Source organism: Trichoderma virens, assembly GCF_000170995.1.
Source record: "Trichoderma virens Gv29-8 chromosome Unknown TRIVIscaffold_5, whole genome shotgun sequence".
Classification (NCBI taxonomy): Eukaryota; Fungi; Ascomycota; class Sordariomycetes; order Hypocreales; family Hypocreaceae; genus Trichoderma; species Trichoderma virens.
Genome location: NW_014013744.1, coordinates 430,055 through 450,560, shown reverse-complemented (window position 1 = coordinate 450,560; position 20,506 = coordinate 430,055). Strand labels below are relative to the sequence as shown.

At 52.8% G+C, this 20,506-nt stretch overlaps 7 protein-coding genes across 7 annotated transcripts; 1 reads left to right on the top strand and 6 right to left on the bottom strand.

The window, feature by feature from the left end:
• Window positions 1-292: 292 nt before the first annotated feature.
• On the bottom strand, window positions 293-2,469 carry TRIVIDRAFT_124963 (uncharacterized protein; the record flags this gene model as incomplete). The annotated part of the gene is made up of 7 exons (XM_014102122.1): window positions 293-458; window positions 516-668; window positions 737-923; window positions 1,027-1,213; window positions 1,272-1,296; window positions 1,413-2,261; window positions 2,345-2,469. Coding segments are annotated over 7 exons (1,692 nt in total), but the record flags the coding sequence as incomplete, so codon positions are not given.
• A 509-nt stretch (window positions 2,470-2,978) lies between these two features.
• On the bottom strand, window positions 2,979-4,384 carry TRIVIDRAFT_178831 (uncharacterized protein; the record flags this gene model as incomplete). Its single annotated transcript, XM_014102121.1, has 1 exon — window positions 2,979-4,384. The coding sequence occupies one exon, from the start codon at window positions 4,308-4,310 to the stop codon at window positions 2,979-2,981; it is 1,332 nt and encodes a 443-aa protein (XP_013957596.1).
• A 348-nt stretch (window positions 4,385-4,732) lies between these two features.
• TRIVIDRAFT_37689 (uncharacterized protein) lies at window positions 4,733-6,333 on the bottom strand (the record flags this gene model as incomplete). Its single annotated transcript, XM_014102120.1, has 4 exons — window positions 4,733-5,882; window positions 5,934-6,055; window positions 6,116-6,163; window positions 6,211-6,333. The coding sequence occupies 4 exons, from the start codon at window positions 6,331-6,333 to the stop codon at window positions 4,733-4,735; spliced, it is 1,443 nt and encodes a 480-aa protein (XP_013957595.1).
• A 674-nt stretch (window positions 6,334-7,007) lies between these two features.
• Window positions 7,008-9,084, bottom strand: TRIVIDRAFT_86782 (uncharacterized protein; the record flags this gene model as incomplete). Its single annotated transcript, XM_014102119.1, has 5 exons — window positions 7,008-7,445; window positions 7,501-7,883; window positions 7,943-8,149; window positions 8,230-8,476; window positions 8,536-9,084. 5 exons carry the CDS (start codon window positions 8,984-8,986, stop codon window positions 7,060-7,062), a joined length of 1,674 nt encoding a protein of 557 aa, XP_013957594.1.
• A 1,393-nt stretch (window positions 9,085-10,477) lies between these two features.
• TRIVIDRAFT_212504 (uncharacterized protein) lies at window positions 10,478-12,335 on the bottom strand (the record flags this gene model as incomplete). Its single annotated transcript, XM_014102118.1, has 3 exons — window positions 10,478-10,577; window positions 10,698-12,019; window positions 12,097-12,335. The coding sequence occupies 3 exons, from the start codon at window positions 12,247-12,249 to the stop codon at window positions 10,478-10,480; spliced, it is 1,575 nt and encodes a 524-aa protein (XP_013957593.1).
• An 820-nt stretch (window positions 12,336-13,155) lies between these two features.
• On the top strand, window positions 13,156-15,108 carry TRIVIDRAFT_74123 (glycoside hydrolase family 1 protein; the record flags this gene model as incomplete). The annotated part of the gene is made up of 4 exons (XM_014102117.1): window positions 13,156-13,814; window positions 13,892-14,178; window positions 14,242-14,738; window positions 14,824-15,108. 4 exons carry the CDS (start codon window positions 13,281-13,283, stop codon window positions 14,958-14,960), a joined length of 1,455 nt encoding a protein of 484 aa, XP_013957592.1.
• Window positions 15,109-15,628: 520 nt separating this feature from the next.
• Window positions 15,629-18,306, bottom strand: TRIVIDRAFT_190368 (uncharacterized protein; the record flags this gene model as incomplete). The annotated part of the gene is made up of 4 exons (XM_014102116.1): window positions 15,629-15,805; window positions 15,937-17,571; window positions 17,897-17,928; window positions 18,141-18,306. The coding sequence occupies 4 exons, from the start codon at window positions 18,304-18,306 to the stop codon at window positions 15,629-15,631; spliced, it is 2,010 nt and encodes a 669-aa protein (XP_013957591.1).
• Between the last annotated feature and the right edge of the window lie 2,200 nt (window positions 18,307-20,506).

The following is a 20,506-nucleotide window of genomic DNA, read 5'->3' as shown; positions in this document are numbered from 1 at the left end:
CACTTTGGCTGACGAGGCCGAGATACTGTTCTCGGAATTCTTCCTGCGCTAGATAATGTCCCGGCCCGAGAGTAGGTATGGAAACATTAGGCATTGATACCGAGTCAAATTCGAGAGGAGGATATACGCTCGGATTTGAATTTGACTCCGAAGGGATTGCATCCACAGCTGCGACGGATTTCAATTCGTTTGCCTCTCTGGCAGGGCCCTGGATGGCGCTGGAAGGAGGCGGCGCAGCGGCATCCGACTGCATCCCATGTAATCGAGCCGCGATTGAGCGGTCAAGATAATGCAGGAAAAAGTCGAGGACGTTGATGTTGATACGCCAGTACTTTTGGACTTCTTTTAGGCAGAGGAGACACGCCTCGGCGCGGTGTTCAGCAAGACGTCGGGTCAGGCCAGTGCCGCGCCGGATGGTGATGGTGTGGATGCAAAGGGCGGAAAAGATGCTCGTAATGCTACCCAGAAACGTAAGAAAGGTGTTGCCTTGAGGGGAGGCTTGAGAATGAACTTACAGATGCATTTGGCCGTAGCGGAGTATCCCCTGGGTGGACATGTCCTCTGCGATGCGGCTGATGCGGCAAGCAGCTTTGAGGACGACCTGAGAGCCAGGGGTAGTGGATTCGAGGCGGAGGAAGCTATTCCTGTGGATAAGAATCTTGAGATGGCTATTTTTTGGTGGTTAGCAGGAATGGGAGACCAAGCCAAAGCTGATGGCGGAACAGGGATACCGTACTTGTATGCGAGGTGAAGCAGACACGCCCAGACTGAATCTGTACCATGATCCGGAGAGTATTTCATGTTTTCTGGGAGACTTGCCATCCAGGCTTCGAGAGACGCATTGAGATCTTGAAGAGTGTTTGGGGATGCTGAGGACATGGAGGCATGGCCAGGACCGAAATGGAGGTCAATGATTCTGCCGACTGGTGTTTTCCTCTGATCTTAGTAAGAGCGTCCTGAAATGGACTAGAAAAGAGCAGGAAAAAAAGGAAGAAAATCAGAGGGGCGAGACTGTGGTATCCTCACGTAATTTGGCAATTTCTACCATCTTGATTGCATATGTGACGTGCTCCGGCTGGCATGAGCCAAAGGACGGGTCGACAGGGTTGACATCGAACTCCAAGTCCAGTGCGCTGAGAGGCTCAATGTCGCAGTCGTCATCCCGTATTCTGCTGGGAAGGCCTAGAGCTGCAGCAGCCTGTCGTTCTCTCACCTACATTTTCAAAGGGATGAGTTGAGTTATCGCGCTGTGGGGATAGGAATAGTCTTACATAGATAGACCACCACATTCTTCGCCTCATGCAGGCGGTATATGAGTCCTTTGATGTGGATCGAGACCTTTTGACAATGACTGATCAGCACCAACATTCAAAAACCACTCGCAATAGGAAGAAACCCACGAGCGATGCAACCCGTACGACTCGGCAAGCGTAATGACAACCCCAAGCCAATACCGCACATCTCGCACATGCGCCGGCGCCCCTCTCCAGAAACTCATCAGAAACAATGACTGCATCAACACCGTCTCGTCCTTCTCCCAGTCGGCATGGAACAGCACCCTCGCCCTCGTGTAAAACGCCGTCTTGGCCTGCGATCTGTCCTCAAAGCCCATGGCGCGGATCGTGCTCGCATCGCAATATGTCGCCCCGATCAGGAGCATTGTCTGCAGCAGCATCCTCGACAAGTCCACCTGAGAAAAGGACGACGCCGAGGCCAATCGCCGCGCCACTAGCGCCCTGTCGAGAATGGGATAGGCCGGATGGAACCAGGAAAAGTACGCCTCAAAGGCCGGCCGGCAGCTCTCGAAATCCGGGAGAGTCAGGGCACCTTCGTCACGGAGGTAGCGCATCAAGCCGGGGCTGCGGCCGGAATTGCCCTCGGCCGCCAGAGCGGTGGATTGCGGCGTGGCCGGCATGGGAAACGTGAAGCGCGGCTTCTGGTTGTTGCGGTCATTACCCTCGAGGTTGGATTGGGCTGAAGCGCCCTCATCGTCTCTCGGCATCAGCGTGAGGAAGTTGGATTCGCCAAAGAAGCGGGTTCCGGGCGTTGTGGTTGGAGAAGACGGCGATGAGCCATCCTGGGCTTGAGGCTCCGGGGCTGAGTAGGTCTGTGATGCCGGGGCGTCTGGCGTTGAGTTCCCATGAGATGGAGTGCCGAGAGGAGTGACTTGGCCGGTGTGAGGGACACTGGCCTCGCTGGGGGCCTGAGTGTTGCTCTCACTCTGGATGCTCTGCAGTAGCCGACGAGATCGCCGCGGATATCTTGAACGATGGTTATTTTGCCAAATTAGCCGCCAATCCATCACATTAGACACACTCCATCGAACAAAGCAATTCAATTATACCTTCCTCTCCGCGACGGCAGCACCTGGCAGCTCGCCCCGGCCGCCACGCAATTCGAGCACGGCTGCTTCTCCATGACATCGCAGCGCACTCGCCGGGTGTTGCACTCGCGACAAGCGTGTTTGGCCCGCGACTTCTTGCCGTCCATCTCGAATGGAGACGACGATGCGGCTTTGGGGGATACCATTGCGCCGAGGAGAGACTGTGCGGCATGTGATGATTCAGGCCGGATTCTTTGGTGTTGAAGCGGATGACTGTTTAAAACTGTGTAGGTGTAGGTTTTGCCAAGTTGCCGCTCCGGCTCGGACTGGAGGCGCGGCCTCGGATACGGTGGGGCTTCTCCTGTGCCCGGCTTTTGCTGCTGGGAATGAATGCGGTGCCTTAATGGCCCCTTTTATACTGACGAGTGAGTCATTTTTCAATGGGCCTGTTCGTCTATTTTAATTTAAGCTTATCATGCGAGGTCTCTTTGTAAGAGTTTGCGAGCCGTGTGCGCATCATGCGACCTCATGATAGCCGTCTCAGTATCTCACTTACACACGGCCAACGCGGTACGGGTATGTATTACAGGTCTGATATGTACTTCCAAGCCATTGATTTCACTTACATCAAAATCACATCCCAGAACAAAATTCTCTAATAGCTCTTCGGTAGTCCCAATGCCTTCTCTCCAACGTAGTTCAAAATCATCTCCCTACTCACCGGCGCAATGCGCGGCACCAGACACTCCCTAAACCATCTCTCCACATCATACTCGGCCGCATATCCCATGCCCCCATGAGCCAGCACAGCTCTCTCGCAAGCCGTAAAAGCAGCCTCTGCAGCGAGATACTTGGCACTGTTCGCTGCTACTCCCACGACCTCCTGCGTAATGGAAGAGTCCGTCTTGCTCGCGTCATACAGCCTCGCCGCGTGGTATGTCGCCAGCTTGGCCGCCTCGAGATGCATGTATGAGTCTGCCAAGGGATGCGCAACGCCCTGGTTCATGCCAATGGGTCGTTGGAAGACAATTCTCTCGCGGGCATACGTCGCGGCTCGAGTCAGCGCTGCATAGCCCAGGCCAAGAGCCTCGCCGGCCAGAAGACATCGTTCGGCGTTCATGCCGTGAAGCACAATCCTGAAGCCCTGGCCCTCTTCTCCAATGAGCGTGTTGGCAGGAATCCGGTAGCCGTCGAAGAAGACTTCGTTGGCATCGACTGCCCTGCCGCCCATCTTCTTGATCTTGCGCATCGAAAGGCCGGGTTGCGTTCGGTCCAGGTCGATGCAGAACAGCGACAGCCCCTGACTCGGCCTGGGAGCGTCCTCGTACGCCGTAGTTCGGGCCAGGAGAATCATCTTGGATGCCACTTGCCCGCACGTCGTCCAGATCTTCTGCCCCGAAATGACATACTCGTCGCCCTCGCGCTTCGCCGTCGTCGATAGCCGCAGCGTGTCCAGCCCGGCGTTTGGCTCCGTCACGCCAAAGCATGTCCGCCACCGCCCCGATATGATGCCCGGAATCGTCTCGCTCAACTGCTCATCTGACCCAAATCTGGCCAGCGGCTGCGTGGCATAGACGTTGGCGTGAACGGCCTGCGCACCCGCCATGCCGGCCCCAGACTCGGCAATCGTCTGCATCATCATCGCGGCTTCGGAGATCCCCAGGCCAGATCCACCGAGTGTTTCCGGGAGGGCGATGCCCAACCAGCCGTCGCGGGCGAGGGCCGCGTGAAACTCCTTGGGGTCTTGCTCCTTTTGATCGAGCTCTTGCCAGTAAGTGTTGGAGAAGCGAGAGCAGACTTGGCCGACTGCTTGACGCACGGCGAGCTGCGTCTCGGTGAATCCCGTCGTATCCATGATGCGGCGATGGGCAGTACATGATAAATTTCTGTGCTTGGCTTCGGTGGTGATCTGGCTTTGCAATCTTTTATAAGAGCTGGCCCGCCAGCAACTTGATTGCCAAATCCGGGAGTTGAGGATGCTGGACATGGCGGGCTGAATCTGTCAAGTTAATGCCTGCACCAACTTGATTCACATGCTTCAATCTAGGTACTCAATATAATCTCAAACAGGGTGTAAAGAAAAGAAAACGGTTCCCAAAGATACATGTAAATGCCAATACATCAAAGGCGGATTGCTGGTGTTGAGAGCCTCGGCTAATTGGACAAGCTGGTGTGGAGTCCTGTGCTCATATAGCCGACTTGACTTGATGGAGCTTTAATAATGGAAACAGCAGTATTAGCCAATTACGACTTTAAGAACAAAATCGATGCATCACATGCATACAGCAAATGCTTATGAGTTGGAGGACTTGACTTGAGCAAATTCAAGCTGCTTTTAGAAGGGAATATCATCATTGTTAGCAAAAGGCTCCCCATACTCGCAGCCTATGTCATTTGTCCTCGAAATGTCTAGCTCATAACAACTCCATATCTTACCAATCCCATCGCAGCACCGACAAGTACAGCGAGTGGCGCGGAGAGATTGAAGTATCTGCCCCCAACATAGGCTGTCGCTGTGATAACCACCCACCACGGATCATCACCCAGGCTTCTCCCAGAATGGAAACCCTCATCTATATACCCAACCTGCCAAATTCGGTACACAGCTGTGTAAATTAAACCAACAGCGCCTGCATTGACACCTCTGACCCCAGATTTCACCCATGGTTTGCTTCGCAAGACCTTCCAAACGCCCATTGTCCCATGAACTAAAGCCATCCCCGGGAGGAAGATGCCCACGTATGCAATGATTGCCCCTAGAATAGCGGGTTGCCCGCTATTAACAGCGGTGAGACTGCCCAGAAATACCGCAAAATTGAAGTTTGGTCCTGGAAATGCTTGTGCTATGGCAAGGCCAATAAGAAAGTCCCGCGGACTGACCCATCCCTCTGCCACGACGTATTCCCTCAGCAGCGGAATCACCACTGGCCCACCGCCCAAAATGATAGTTCCGGCAAGATAGAGGTTAGCAAAGAGTTTGTACAAGATAGGTGGGTTACGCAAGACTCCACGGAGAACCATTACGATGATGAAGGTGATGAAAAAGGCTGTGATAATAGCCGTTCCAGATTTCCACGAGAAGTTCAGCCGATGCTCCTGTGGTATAGTGCGCGACTCAGGGTCATCGCTAGAGGTTGTAGGATGTTCCTCAGGCGTTGCGATAGAGTGACTGGAGCCCCTGCGGTCATCTCTTTCAGTTGCATCACTTCCCGCTCCCGTTGATGGGCTCGAAGGTGTAAAGGTATTTTTGGCAATCCGGCCGAGGCGTTGAAGCCAACGGTAGTCATTTGTAACAGCAGCAAATCCAGAGGCGAACATAAGGACTGGAAAGTACCAGAGCGCATTATATAGCATTCCGGCAGTACCAGTGAGAAAGACAAGAATCCTAGTCAGCTTGTCTGTAATCGCTTTGTTTGATAGTTCAACGGCCGCCAAGGCAATAATTCCAACAGTTGCGGCATTCAGCCCGGACAGCAGGGCGTAGACTGCGCCAGGTAATGTATTCTTTATACTGGAGACGCCGATGGAAAGGCCAAACATCCCGAGAGCTCCGGGCAAACTGCACAACACGGTTACTTGGATGCTTCATAGGACAGAAGTCTAGGCTTACCTCCAAATGAAGAATGCAATCAGGGCTCCATATAAGCCGTTGTGAATCAAGTTAACACAATAAAGCATCTTTGTGCTTGCTGGACCCGACAAGGCTTGCGAGACACTAAAGAGCTCTTGGTACTATGAGATAATTTGGTGTTAATCTCCTGAACGAGCAGAATCGTCTTTCGTAGTACGCACCATCTGCTCGTCAATCCAGTTCAGTTTCAAAACAAACTTGTCATGGAACTGTTCCAAGGTCAGTCGAATTCACTTCGGGCATGGTTTTTGCATACAATTTTGAAATGAACTGGTGGTCCGCCAAATGCGGTCATGCCGAGGTGCCAGTTGTTCCGGATCGTCGGCCATGCTTGAATGATGGCTTTTTGGACCTTGTGTTCCCAGTAGCTGATAGACATTGTTGTGTGGACGGTGATTTTTGTCTATCTCTTGTTCCGTCATGGATTGCATGGATGTTCAAATGCGAGAATGCGGACCGTCGGTCGATGGGCCGAGTCATTGCATATAAGAATTCTAGCCACGGCTGTGTTAGCACAAATACGCGGGCAGCACGCCATACGCCCATGCCTCTAACGCCATCAGGTAGATGCCAGCTTTTTTAAATAAACGCCAGTGACTGGTTAAGACTACATTCTGAATACACTGTTGCATCCAATTGTCAACGTGTGATGTGGGCAATGCCTGTGAAAATGCATCAGCAGGTGAGACATGTTAAGAATTGGTTGTACTGTACAATGTGCTGCATCTGGGGGAGGAGGCTTAAGAGTCACTGCGCCAGGCCATTTTGGGGAGATTACCGGGTTATGAGCTCCCTGGACAGGTATGTAATGAGAATGAGTATGTAATGAATAGAGGATAGACTGCTCTGTTGTCATCCAGAATACCCAGCAAGATATGAATTCGTCCTATTTCATTTCTATGTGATGAGTGGGTATTCGAGGAGAGGTTTGCGGCGGTTACCTCATCCATCCCCTGTCAGAGGAGGCACTTATACGTGTAGCGTTTGCACCAATTTTCATTTTCAGAATCATCTTTGAAGTCATCAGCTCCTCATATTCACATACAGAGTCTTACAGTATTCATCCATATCAAAATTGAGCTGTTATTGCTAAATCCTATCTCAATTAAGCAGTCGCAGGCTCGTGCTGACTCTTCCTCCGCTGCATCTGTCCTGCAATCACCTTACGGAAACGGCCGCTGCACACGTCCGCCACAGTCTCCTTGACGCCGGCCCAATTCTCACGCACAATATCCCCAGTAGGACGCGAGAAGACGGCATCAATCTCCTCGAGCGTCTTGTCTTTCGTCTCAGGCATGAAGAAGATTTGGTAAATCTCGCCGATAAAAGCAATGCCACCGTAGAAGCCAAGTGTTAGGCCAGTGCGGGTCATGGCGTCTTCCATAGCTGTAAAGTTGTATGTCACAATAAAAGAGGCGAGGAAAAGGAGAGCATCTGAGGTAGTCATGCCATAACTTCGGAGGTAGGTTGGGTACACCTCAGACGGAACAACTGATCAAAATTGTCAGTAAATAAGAATTAAAAAAAGACAAGCGACTCAACTTACCCCATGTTAAGCATGCATAAGAGCCAAAGAACATCATGTAGATGATGAGACCGCTGAGATAGAGCCCCTCCGCTGCCTGGAGATTGGTATCAATGGGAATTTGATAAGCCACTCCAATCAAGACCAGGCCAATAAAGAAACCCGGAAGCATTGTGATGGCCCAAAAGCGTCTGCCACAGGTTTCCATGAGGAAAATGGCGGGAATTGTTCCGATGAGCAAGGCTCCACCTCCCACCAGGGACATGTATGTAGCCTTTTCGTCATCGAAGCCGATCTGGTTCATGAGGACAGACATGTAGTACATAATGGCATTCACACCGGTCAGCTGTCCAAGGAGAATCATAATGTTGGCGTAAACGAGAGCACGACGAGCGCGAGGAACACTGCGTCTCTAATCAGCAAAAGCCACAAATGAAAGACGGGCTTGAATACTATTACTCACGTGAAAAAGTCCATCCAAGGGAAGCGCTGATTCTTTGCGCCTTCGTTGATTTCTGTGTTTTCCTGCTGGACGGAATTGGCCATGATGTAAAACTCCTGCCGGGACTCGGGAGACTCTGTGCCGCGGATGCGCTTCCAGACCTTGTAGGAATCTAGAATTCTGTCCTTGTGCATGAGATAGCGAGGGCTCTCTGGCAGAAATAGCATACTAGTTGAAATACATCGTCAGCGTACGCCTTGTACAAAGATAACGCAGTGCTCTAAAGGCAGAGGTAGAGACACACTCACCCAACAAACATGATGGTAGAGAAGAGGAGCGATGAGCCCAGGATAAATCGCCAGTTGCCAGGAACCTTGAGGAATATGGCTGCCACGGCATAACCGAGGACCTCACCCAGCGCAATATTAAACTGGTAAAGAGATACGAGGTTGCCTCGAATACGGCTCTCGACAGTCTCGGCGACATAGACGGGGACCGTGCCGCCCTCAAGGCCGACACCAAGGCCCAGAATGACACGACCAGAAACAATCATACCTGGAAACATGTTAATATACGGTATAGATTAGGGCCATGGGGAGATATTCTAGACTTACCAAAGTTGATGGAGCCAGCTTCCAGCGCGGCACCAATAGTGTAGAGCATGATGGAGATGATAATGGCCCACTTGCGACCGCAGTACTCATTCGCAGGCGACAGCAGCAAAGCGCCTCCCACAGCACCCAAAGGCATGCCCGAATTCACCAAACTGTTCTGCCTTGCCGTCAGGTCCAAGTCCTTGGGCAAGAACAGATTGGCGCCAGAGATCAAGCTCTGGTCCAGGCCAGAAAGCAAGCCGCCCATGCTGGCAAAGGCGACAAGCAGCCAGGTAAAGTGCCGCGGGTCACTGAAGCGCACATGGAAGAGGCCTGTCTCGAGACCCCCAGAGGCCTCGAGCTGGCTCTCCATGTCATCAATGAGGGCGTTGACATCTTGGGTATCTGGCGCGGTAGAAACAAAGTCAATGTGAGACTCTAGTTTCGCCTTCTCGTGGCCGTCGTCTGACATGATGATGTTGCTGTTGTTGAACAATGAACAGCTTCAAGTGTGTACGAGTTGGAAGAGACAAGGTGAAATAAAATGAAACTATGAGAAGCAGGTCCAAGACATGCAGGCCAAGGGCGTACAGATCGACCAGCTCATCATGCCCTCATACGACCTACCTGTTATATATATACATTTTACAAACTCCCTGTCACCAAACCCATCACAAAACGCCATCCCCATGTCCCACATCCCTCCGCAGGAGAAATACCACCGTGACGGGAGTCCCCATGGGTCACCATTGAAGCTTCTCCTCCCTCATCCCCATCGGAATGGAGACGTGCAGGGGCGAAAAACTTCCCCATGCCGATCATGTTGGAGGGGTCGGACAAGTCCGCGGCACAGTACGCCCACATGCCTCGATTTTGTGGGAGAGATAAGAAAACGATGTAATGCCGTTGGCGACATTTGGCTGCATCGTCTTCGCTGCCGATATCCCGGTTGTTGATGCAATCGCTTTAGTCATGATAGGAGATGATTGACAGTCATGGTTCGGCGGATTAAAAGCCCAACAGAAGCCGGACCACACCATCAAGCAAGTTCCTGTATGCAATGCACCATCACCAGTGCTCTAGCAGGGGCGCCACCGTGTTCTAGAAAACAACGAAAACAACGACTAGGAGCAGATCTCGGTCCTGCTCAGTTAGTGCCCATCGCATCAATGCAGCCGATCTCGCTCTATTGTCCGAGATGTCATTTCTCTGGCCTGGTTGGCACACACATCAGCCTTGTCACAAGAGTGAAGCCGTACAAGCTCCTATCTCCTCGCTTCCTCCCGTCGGCGCCATTGCTTGAATCATGAACCATGAATCATGTCCTCTGCCACTGGGTATATCCTCATCCGGGCCTTGCAAGCTGCGTCTCCACTGCACCACACCAAACAGCTCCCGGGCTTTTTCTCGCCCCATTCTTTTACGCAAACGGTGCTTCGATAGCTCTGCTAGCCAACGGCAGATGGAGAACTCAACCGGCTATCGATACTTTGTGCGCGGCAATTGACATTCGATTGCCGTGGTCGCGAAATAGCACCCGTGGACAGGAAAATTCAAGGCTCCAACCGCCGCAGACTGCCGCTTCTGGTAATCTTGCGTCACCTAAATAGAGTCACATTCGGGACTCCGTTGCAGCAGCTCGCGCTTCTAGTTGCCAGCCAGCCAACCAATATCAAGCGGATCCGCCCGTCTTGGGAGACTCGCATCTCATGTCACGCAGGAAATGGACCGATATGTGCCAATTTTGAGACATTTTTCAGAGACCGCCAGCCACTGATTCGCTCGCTTCGGTGGAGATTGAAAACAGTGATATGTTGCTGCCTGCTTAATCCCTGTTAGCAAGACAACAGCTCCAAAGGCCTTACCTAATGAGTTCATGCGAGTGATGGCTTCATGTTGCTTTAATGGCTGGCGTTTCCACGTGGTAGAGAAATGTAAATTTCAGGCTCAATGACCAAGGTATCTATCGTAAAAATGAATTCCCCATGTTGCTCAATTCCAACGCCAATGCCCAGTCTATCATGATTTTTGTTTTGTTCCAGTGTCCAGGTCCGCCAATAATACTCAATGCAATTCAGTTTCCCAATCATTTTTATACAGAGGCACCGGAAACCGACGTCTCTCCTATTGATTCCGTCTGCGTGCGAATCTCCGCATCTTTCTGCCGTCGTGTTTCGATTGACAGCTGCTTCTTCTTCTCTTCCCCGTCGAAAAGATACGCCAGTTCTTCCAGAGTCGGCCCCGAGGTCTCGACAAAAAAGAAGTATACAATAACAAAAATGAACGCCACCCAGATGCAATAATAAATGTAAAATTTCCAGCCAATGTTTTGTAATGCGATTGGGTTCACGTAGTTCCCAAAAATGGTGGCCACTTGTATTGTTAGCAAGACAAAGGCCCACGTCTTAGCTCGCATCTGATAAGTCACAACCTCCAGAGGATATGTCACCACCAGGTTAGTCCAGGCCATTGTGTAAAACGCCTGGAAGATGAATATGCATGCAAGGACTAGCCGGCCAGCAGCAAGAGAACCATGCTCGAGATATTGCTCGGCCCCAATCGTCCAGGCAATAAAAGTAAGCGAAACACCTCCAGAACCGATAAGGAAAAAGGTGCGTCGTCTGAACTTGTTGATGCAAACTGTGACAGCGAGCGCCACAATGTACTGCCAGAGCGTCACCATGCCGTTGACAAGCGTGATGTCACTTTGAGATGTAACTCCGGTATCCTTTAGGATCTGTGTCAGATAATTTGACACGAGCAGGTTGCCCGAGCTCTGGCTAAAGACGGCGGTTGCAAAGCAAAGCGCAATCCTCTTCAAATTGGGAATTGATGAAAAAAAGTCAACCCATGTCATGTTTTGTTGTGCTTCCTTGGCAAGGACCTGTTCAATCTCTGCACATTCAACATTGACGACCTTGGCGTTTGGATCGCATTCGCCGTGGTATTTGACCAGAATTTCGCGCGCTTCTCTCATCCGACCCTTGGCAATCAGCCATCGAGGAGACTCCGGACAAAAGAAGATGAGGCACAGTTGGTACGTCGAGGGAATAATTTGTATCAGGGTCGGTAGCTTCCATGACCATGATCCGGCAATGCGGAAGGAACCATAAGTCGCCCATGCACCAATGACGTATCCCAGCACAATGGACGTATTGTAGAAGGTAGTGATCTGGACTCGTTCTTTTGGATGGCTCAATTCCGTCACTAGAACCGGGGCGCCCATCTGGATCAGCGAGGACCCAGCTCCAAGCACAATCTTGCCACCGATATACATGTCAAGCGAGGTAGCGAAGAATTCGACCAAGACACCAGCGATAATGACAATTGAGCCAAGGGCAGTTGGGACACGGCGTCCGCATCTATCACTGATCCAGCCGAGGAATATGAATGGAATAACGCCGCCTATGGCACTCGATGCGCCGAAAAGGCCCAGGGTTGAGCCTTCGGGATGTCCGAATTGATCTTGCCATGTCGGGAGAACTTGCATTCCGTTGGTCATTGACTATCATGGTTTCCCTTGGTCAGTCCTGGCTCATTGGGGGAGTCCAAAAAGCAGAGAAGAAAGGGGGCAAAACTCACTCCATCAATACCGAGCGCGGCGCTGGCGAGCAGCGAGGAGGTGAGTAGAAAATACAGCAGGATGCCATTCTTGCGCCGCCAGAACGGAGGAAACGATGCCAAATCAATTGGCGATGAAATACCGTCAGCCGTATGTGCCGCAGCAGGAGCCATAATCCAGCCTTCTTGTCTCTCAGCGATGAAGTGTAGAGACCAAAGTTGAGGCAGACAGAGCTGGGCTCGGGCTCTTCAGCTCAACTGCTGCTTGTCACGCCATTGTGCAAAGAAGGTTCACCGAGCGCAAAAAAAAAGCGCCGGTCGCTCTGCTTAGTCAACAGGCCAGCCATTCTCGGTGAGGGCAGGCCGCCACGAGGCAGTGTCGCATGGCAGCCGTAGGTGAAGCATCGATTCTCTCCATCTCTCCAACATCTCGTGAGATGATGGATGAAGTTGGTCAATGGGCAACACGAGATTGATAAAGGCTAAACAATGCAGGGCAAATTAAGTAAGCGCGCGTCCCGGGCAAGTTCCTTCCCCACGGGGGGGACAGATCGAATCTAAATCGGCGATTCGGAGAAATCAGGATCCGCGGAACGACCAAAACGCTAGCTGAAGAGGCTTTCCAAGAGGCCGGATAATTCGACAAAGGCCGGCCAAAGCCGCACAGCCAATCAAGACGCCGTGCTGGGAGTAAGATGCTCGTCCTTATTTCCCCATCGGGGCATCTCCGTATCGACTGACACGGGGTATCGGGGCCTGGGGCAAATTGCAAGCTGCTGATTGCCTCGTGGACTTCCCCAGCTCTGCTCCCACGTGTGTCCGGGGAAGCGGTACGAATCTCGAGACGGGCACAAGGCAACGAACCGGATGCTGATCACGGACAGCTGACTCGAACCGTTCTCGACGGAGCAATGACTGGCAATGGTCCCCACACGGCCTGGAGAGGATGGAGTTGGGAGGATGAGAATCAAACCACTGAGCTCACGTGTGGGTATAAAGCTGTCCCCCCTGACGCGAACCATGAGCCTCATCGGGTCGGTCCGTTTCAGTAACGGGCTTTCTCACCTGTACTCGTACATGTACATGATTAGCCTGAGTTGAGCTATTATTCCTACCGTCGTTTGGTGAGCAGACACAGACGCACCTGCAACAAACACATCACAAAGGATCAGCCAGGACACACGAGCAGCAACAGATACGTCAAAATGTCCGAGTCGCTAGCTCTGCCCAACGATTTCGAATGGGGCTTCGCTACGGCCGCCTACCAGATCGAAGGGGCTGTGAAAGAAGGGGGCCGTGGGCCGTCCATCTGGGACACGTACTGCCACCTGGAGCCCTCACGCACCAACGGCGCCAACGGCGATGTTGCCTGCGATCACTATCACCGCTACGATGAGGACTTCGATCTCTTGACCAAGTACGGCGCCAAGGCCTATCGCTTTTCGCTGTCGTGGTCGCGCATTATCCCTCTCGGCGGAAGACTTGATCCCATCAACGAGGAAGGGATACAGTTCTACAGCAACCTGATCGATGCCTTGCTGAAGCGCGGAGTTACACCCTGGGTGACTCTATATCACTGGGACCTTCCCCAGGCGCTTCATGATAGGTATGGAGGCTGGCTCAACGTGGAGGAAGTCCAGCTGGACTTTGAGAGGTATGCGAGGTTGTGCTTTGAGCGCTTCGGAGACCGAGTCAAGAACTGGATCACCATCAACGAGCCGTGGATCCAGTCCATCTATGTAAGTCTCAACGGGGTTCATCCCATATCTCCCTCTCATATACAGTAATACAACCATCAATACTAATCAAACATCAGGGCTATGCCACCGGTAGCAACGCTCCCGGTAGGAGCAGCATTAACAAGCACTCCACCGAGGGCGACACTACCACTGAGCCATGGCTCGCAGGAAAAGCCCAAATCATGAGCCATGCCCGCGCTGCGGCTGTCTACAGCAAAGAATTTCGCTCTTCTCAAAAGGGGCAGATCGGCATCTCGCTCAACGGCGACTACTATGAGCCCTGGGACAGCAGTGATCCGAGAGATAAGGAGGCTGCAGAGCGGCGCATGGAATTCCACATCGGGTGGTATGCAAATCCAATCTTGTGAGTTATTTTCAGAGCCTCTCCGTTGGAGATTTTCGGTATACTAATTATCATGGATGATAGCTTGAAGAAGGACTATCCTGCTTGCATGAGAAAGCAGTTGGGCGACAGGCTTCCGGCTCTCACTCCAGCCGACTTTGCCATTCTCAACGCCGGAGAGACTGATTTCTATGGTATGAACTACTACACCTCTCAGTTCGCTCGTCACTTCGAAGGTCCAGTCCCCAAGACAGACTTTCTCGGCGCCATCCACGAGCACCAGGAGAACAAGGACGGAAGCCCCGTCGGCGAAGAGAGCGGCATCTTCTGGCTGCGCTCTTGCCCGGACATGTTCCGAAAGCACCTCGGCAGAGTGCACAGCCTGTACGGCAAGCCCATTTACATCACTGAGAATGGCTGCCCGTGCCCCGGAGAGGACAAGATGACGTGCGAGGAGGCGGTAGATGACCCCTTCCGCATCCGATACTTCGATTCGCACCTGGATTCCATCTCCAAGGCCATCACCCAGGACGGCGTCGTCGTCAAGGGCTACTTTGCCTGGGCTCTGCTCGATAACTTGGGTACGTACCAACTTCTCCCCCCTCTTCTCAGCTCTATCACCTTTGATTCATTGACCCCAGACTAACCACTCATGCTTTGACACAGAATGGTCAGACGGATACGGGCCCCGCTTCGGCGTCACGTACACAGACTACACCACCCTGAAGCGCACGCCAAAGAAGTCGGCCCTTGTGCTCAAGGACATGTTTGCAGAAAGGCAAAGGGTTAAAGTGGCCGCTTGAAATAGCCTTTATGCTTTTTTCCTTTGAATTCTGCCTCTTTTGTGTTGTTGTGTGTTTTCAACTTCCTTTCCTTAACAAGCAGCAGCAGTATATAGCGGTAGCGCACAGTTTAGCCATATGTCCCAAATGCAATGCTACTCAGCCATTTAACATAAAGGAAGAGAGAGACATGGGGTCCGTACTTTATGCTCCCAACTTCCCCCTTGATAAGGAACTATATATATGTGATACGGGCCAGGGCCAGATTATGAACGGAGACGGAGAAATCGCAACGGTCAACAACGTTGCGTCCATGTTTCTCCGAATGTCTCGGCATTTCCCCGATCACATTCCTCTTATGCTCACCTTTTTTTTTTCTTTCGAATCCTCCTTCGCTTATTTGTCTCACAAGGGAAGCTGCATGTAACCCGTCCCTGGACTCACCACGGAGTGAACATCAGGGTTGAATGTACTTGAAACGACGGGAGATCTTGGTTAATCTCATTAATGCAATGGAAAATATACACACAAAAAAAAGTGCTCCATACGTAAAATTACACCCATGCAAAAACGCCTTTTGCCCCCCTTAGAAACAACATACCCAACTCGCTGAAAGGGGGAAGAAAGGGAATCCCTGCCATATTTACACAGTTAAATTTTTTTTCGTTGCTCGGTTCCATTCCGCACATTTAGCCAACAACGGTATTAGACGTGCTCCTAAGCTGATCCGACGCCTTGGAGTCCAGCCGTGTGAGAATATCCAAGAGCACCGAAAAGTCACTCCTAGCTCGCGTTGCCAGGGGTGAATCCTGGTTCCGATGGATAATGGCTAGCAAACTAGCTCCGATAAGGCGAATCTTTTCCACCTGCGGTATCAAGATAGCACAAGGTCAGCAAAACAAGTGCCGAAGTTTAAATATAAATATCCGCAGGGTGATAAGAGGGATTTAAGAAACGGTAAGGGAAAAAAAAAAAAAAAAAAAAAAAAAAGACTTACGTTTGGCTCGCCGTTGGCCTGGAGGCCCCAAAAGGGCGCCTCGTTCATCACTCTTAACATGTCTCGTACAATCTCCGACTTCCTCAAATCGGCTTGCTCTACACCAGGAGCAAAATAAGAGAGATCTTCAAATTTCTGTGTGATTACCATGCGCAGACAGTGAAAAGTCACCTGCAAGTTGATACACTGTATCACGTACTGCTTGGACTCGGCAGACCCATTGCCCTCGGCCATTGCCGCCATGGCCAGAGTGCACGACTGGAGATACGGCGGGAGGTCATCTAGGCAGGTGATGAACCTGACATAGAGGGAGTCGAGGTGCTGCCGGTCAGCAGATGGCAGAACGTGGTTGGGGGGCATGCTCCCCCTAAAATGCTGCATCATCTGGTCCTGAAGCACTCGGATTTCCAGGAGCAGATCGGCGGCCGACTGCCACAGCCGCACGTTTGCGTTGAACCCGGAAATAAAGCTTTTTCTGGGCGGATCGGAGGCCGTATTCAGAAACTCATCCTCAATACCAGACGGGTAAAGGGTGGTGATGCCCGTGTCGAAACAGTACTTGTGGATGGTGATGGGGCGGTTATTGAGTATAGCGGCGGACTTGTCGCCCAGATACAAGATCCAGAAACAACGGCGCCGGAACTCTGCCTCGATGGGGACGAGCCCCTCGAGAGAAGCCTCCTCGTGAAGGTGCATGACCTGGGCCAGGCGGATGGCCTCACCAAAGATGTGCCACGAGTATTTCGGCTTCCCCGCGGCGTGGAGGCAGTTGGAGTGGAAGTAGCGGATGGCAATCGAGTTGGCCGTCGGATTCTCCAGGTCGGCCTCGAGGTGCTGGTGAAGACAATCACGAGAGGCCTCGAGAAAGATTTCGGAGACGGATTCTCCTTCGGGGAAAATGTCTTTGGGTAGCATGAATGCTGCCTCTGCGCAGACGGCCGTGACAAGGGTGAAGGTCGAGTCGACCCAGGGAGCCAACCTGCTGCCAACGGTCCTCGAGCCGGGCTGGCCAAAGCCCGCCCACGACTCGGCAGAACTCAATGGGGTGGTGCCAGCGGTCGGGTCTGGTGTGAGCTGCGACAGAGGAGACGGTTGGTTGATGCCGGGCAAGGGCTGCGAGAAGATGTATGCAAGGACTTCCCGGAGGGCAGGTTCGTACACCAGGGGGGTGAGAGGATAGAGGTAGTCGAAGAAGAGGTCGATACATCGCTTCGAGACCCGTTCTAGCGTCGTGTTGCGCAACGTCATGGCGTGGGCGAGGTGTAGCCATCGCTGGCGAGTCGAGATGTTCTGAATTGTGGAGAGCCCAGGCAGATCGCCCAGTGGCTGCCGTGGCAGGCCATTCTCGATGCTGAGAGGCTCGACGGGCTCCCAGGCCGTCTCGGGCGACAGCGACGACGAGTTGAAGGGCTGCAGTCCACCTGCTGCGGGGCCGGAGAAGCTCAACGGCGGCGGCATCTGGCCGGATCCACGAGCCCCGGTGGAGAGAGAGCTCGGGTCTGGAGGTGGCTGGCCGGGCTGATCGCTCTTCTTCCTGGCTTTGGGACCGCGTCGGGCCAGTGGCAGGTCGAAAGTGCACTGCACGTGGGCATCGCGGCAGTGCGTGCAGCTATCGACGGCGCTGAGGTATTCGCACTTTGGGGGTGTCAGTGGAGAGAAGGAGGAGACGGGATCAAGGTGTAAGACGGGGGAGATGGAGGAGTAGCGCAGCATCAGAGACGAGGTGAAACAGCTTAGCAGGTTATGAATACAAAGCTACATATACACTCATATGATGGTGTATATGGCATCAATGTATGCACAACACAACACAGCATATCCAGATGTATTGCGTGTAGGAGGTGGTATAATGGTATAAAGGAGAGGGAGAGGAGGGAACGAGAGGAGCACGGAGGCAGGGACCAGGGACCGAGACATGAAGAAGAAAAGGGAATATGGGAACAAAGCAGACTAGACTGACCTTGGCCTTGCGCCGGCGGCATCGATCGCACGCTCTGCTCACCAGACGGCCTCGTGGATGGTGGTGGAACGAGGTTGCAGCCGCTCCAAGTGACTGCTGAGGCGGCGGTGTTGAGGCCGTTGGCGAGCCGGGCTGGGACGTCGAGGCCGATTCGGGCGAGGTGGTGAGGGCGACTGCTGAGCCTGCAGAGCCTGTGCCTGTAGAGCCTGTGGCAGAGGCCACCGCAGCGTTAGTAGTGCCATACCATAGGGGAGGGGGGCTGCCACCACAGGGGGGTTATTGCCCATGCTGTGCTGTGCTGTGCTGCGCTGTGCCGCGCTGTGCCCGTACTGACCTGGACCTCCTGCTGCTGCTGCCGCTGCCGCTGCCGCTGTCGCCACTGATGCTCCCCCTAGCGGTGCGCTGGCCATGGCTCTGCCGATCGCTATCAGTTGCGTCTCGAGGCCTCTCCCTCAGCCTCCGCTTCCCACGCTCTGCTCACGGTTGGTCGGGGATCGGAGAAACGCAGGGCGCGCAGACAATGTCGCGTCTTCCGGTCGGAAACGCCTGGCTGGAGACTCGAGGCGAGACGGGGATTTATCAACGGTCAAATACAGGGAGGAAAAGTGGGCAGAGGCTTGGATTTTTCTCGTCTTTTTTGGCCCCTCCACTTTTAAGCCATTTCTCCGCATGGGGTCGGCCGATTATCTAAGGCAGCTAGCACCGAACCAGAACAAGACTCTCTTCAGGAGGGCTTCTCACGTTCCAATTTTATCGTCCTTCAGGGCATTATTATCAACAGACTCGACCCCTTCCGACGCCATCCCAGTTTGGGCGCCCGTGCGAGCCGCTAGCCGCTGCGAAAAGCCTGGGGAAGACATGGGGGGGTTCTGGAGGATGCAAAGGGGATGCAAATGCAATGCAATGCTACGACAGATGCGGCGCCGCTTGATCGCAGACTCGACTCAGCGCTCAGGCGAGTCGGGTTCGAGATTCAACCGTCATCAGAAGGCGCCCCCTTTTGATTTTGCCTTCCATCCGTCCATCCACCCGCCATGTTTTGATGGCCGGTCAGAATAGCTTCCTAATGGGCAATCTCGAGTCGACGCAAATGCGGGGTTTGCATAGCAACCTTGCAACCTTGTCGCGTAGCCTTGTACCCTGCGGTAGGGCCGCAACGTCGTTTGGCCGCGTGCGCTACCTGCCGGTACCTGCCGGCTATCAACATCGGATGAACGCAGACGAGAATGCGACGCTGGATGGGCAGGTCCCCAGCAAGTTTAATATAAATTTTCAGCGTCGACTTGAAAACTCTCGAGCCAGCTCTGGATAATGGTGAAGCTGCATGTGTCGTGTCACATCGGCCCATAAAACGACGCCAACTGGGTAACTCAACGCGAGTCCAGCACTCAATATAGCCTGAGCATAGCCTGAGCATTGGGAAGCCAATTGAGATTCAAGGGTAAACGACATCGTTGCCCTGCGACTGCAGCCGCCAGCTACGGTTGTCTCGGCCCCTCGCCATGACAATCAACAGCCGCGAATAAAACCAAGTCCTGGCACCTCCCTGCCGATGCTGATTTGCCACTCCATCGTCCAGCAAGACGATGTCTTCAGCAGCCCAGGCCCCCAGGTGGTTTCCCGATCCATGCATTTAATTGCATGTCTAGGCAAGTCTTCCGTACTATACAGTGTCGAGTACGAGTACGCCGTGGCAACAAACATCGACTGCACGTGGAGAGCGTATTGGAAGCCAAGCAAACAAGTGCAGTAAGTTGCTTCTCGTGTGTGCTCTGCCATTGAGCCCTGCAATCCCCATCTCGTCACATCTGGAGGCATACCAGTACATAGAGTACCTACGTAGAAGACCATAGCAATCATCGGGCTTCGTCTCGAGTGCATCGCCAACGGTTGGCTGCACACACGCAATTTCGGGCTCACCGCAGCCCTCCGGCCCCCGCTCGAGCCCGCCCCTATTATAGCGAGATCAATATTGCGGAAGCAAGCCTTCCGTTTCAATCAAGCTTAACTCGGCATCGGAGGATTTGGCCGGGAGCAAAAGCGGCTTACCAACGTCGGATTTATATCAATTGAGTGCCATGATCCGATAGTCAACACGCAGTTCCCTCATGGCGCCCATGTGTCCTTAAAACTCAGTCTATGCTGAAGCGAGCAAGCCGCGATATCCTCAACTCCTTCTTGCCGTCTCCCCCAGGAAAACGAAGAGCCGTCATCATGAAAGATGACCGGCAATTGACAACCTGGAAAAATATCTGCCTAGATGCGGAGAGCGAAGTGGGATCCATGTCAACTGACTGGTTCAATGTCACCATGTGATTAAGCTTATACCAAATACCAATTACTAACGAGAGGAGGGGCCGGCGCTACGAAATACCTGAGTTTTTGAACTGGACACTGGAAGTTGCTCATTGGGTACGTGCAGAGTCTTTGTCCTCGTTGCGCAACTTACACAGGCTCCTGAACTGTCGTGTCACGCCCGGTGCTGAAATAGGAAGCCTGGATGGTTTCCTTTGTTATTAGAAAGTCCCAGAGATGATTCCAGGGATGCATGATCCTTTTTCTCATCCATTGGCTATTTACTGGTATACAGGTCGTTGTGTCACAATATTG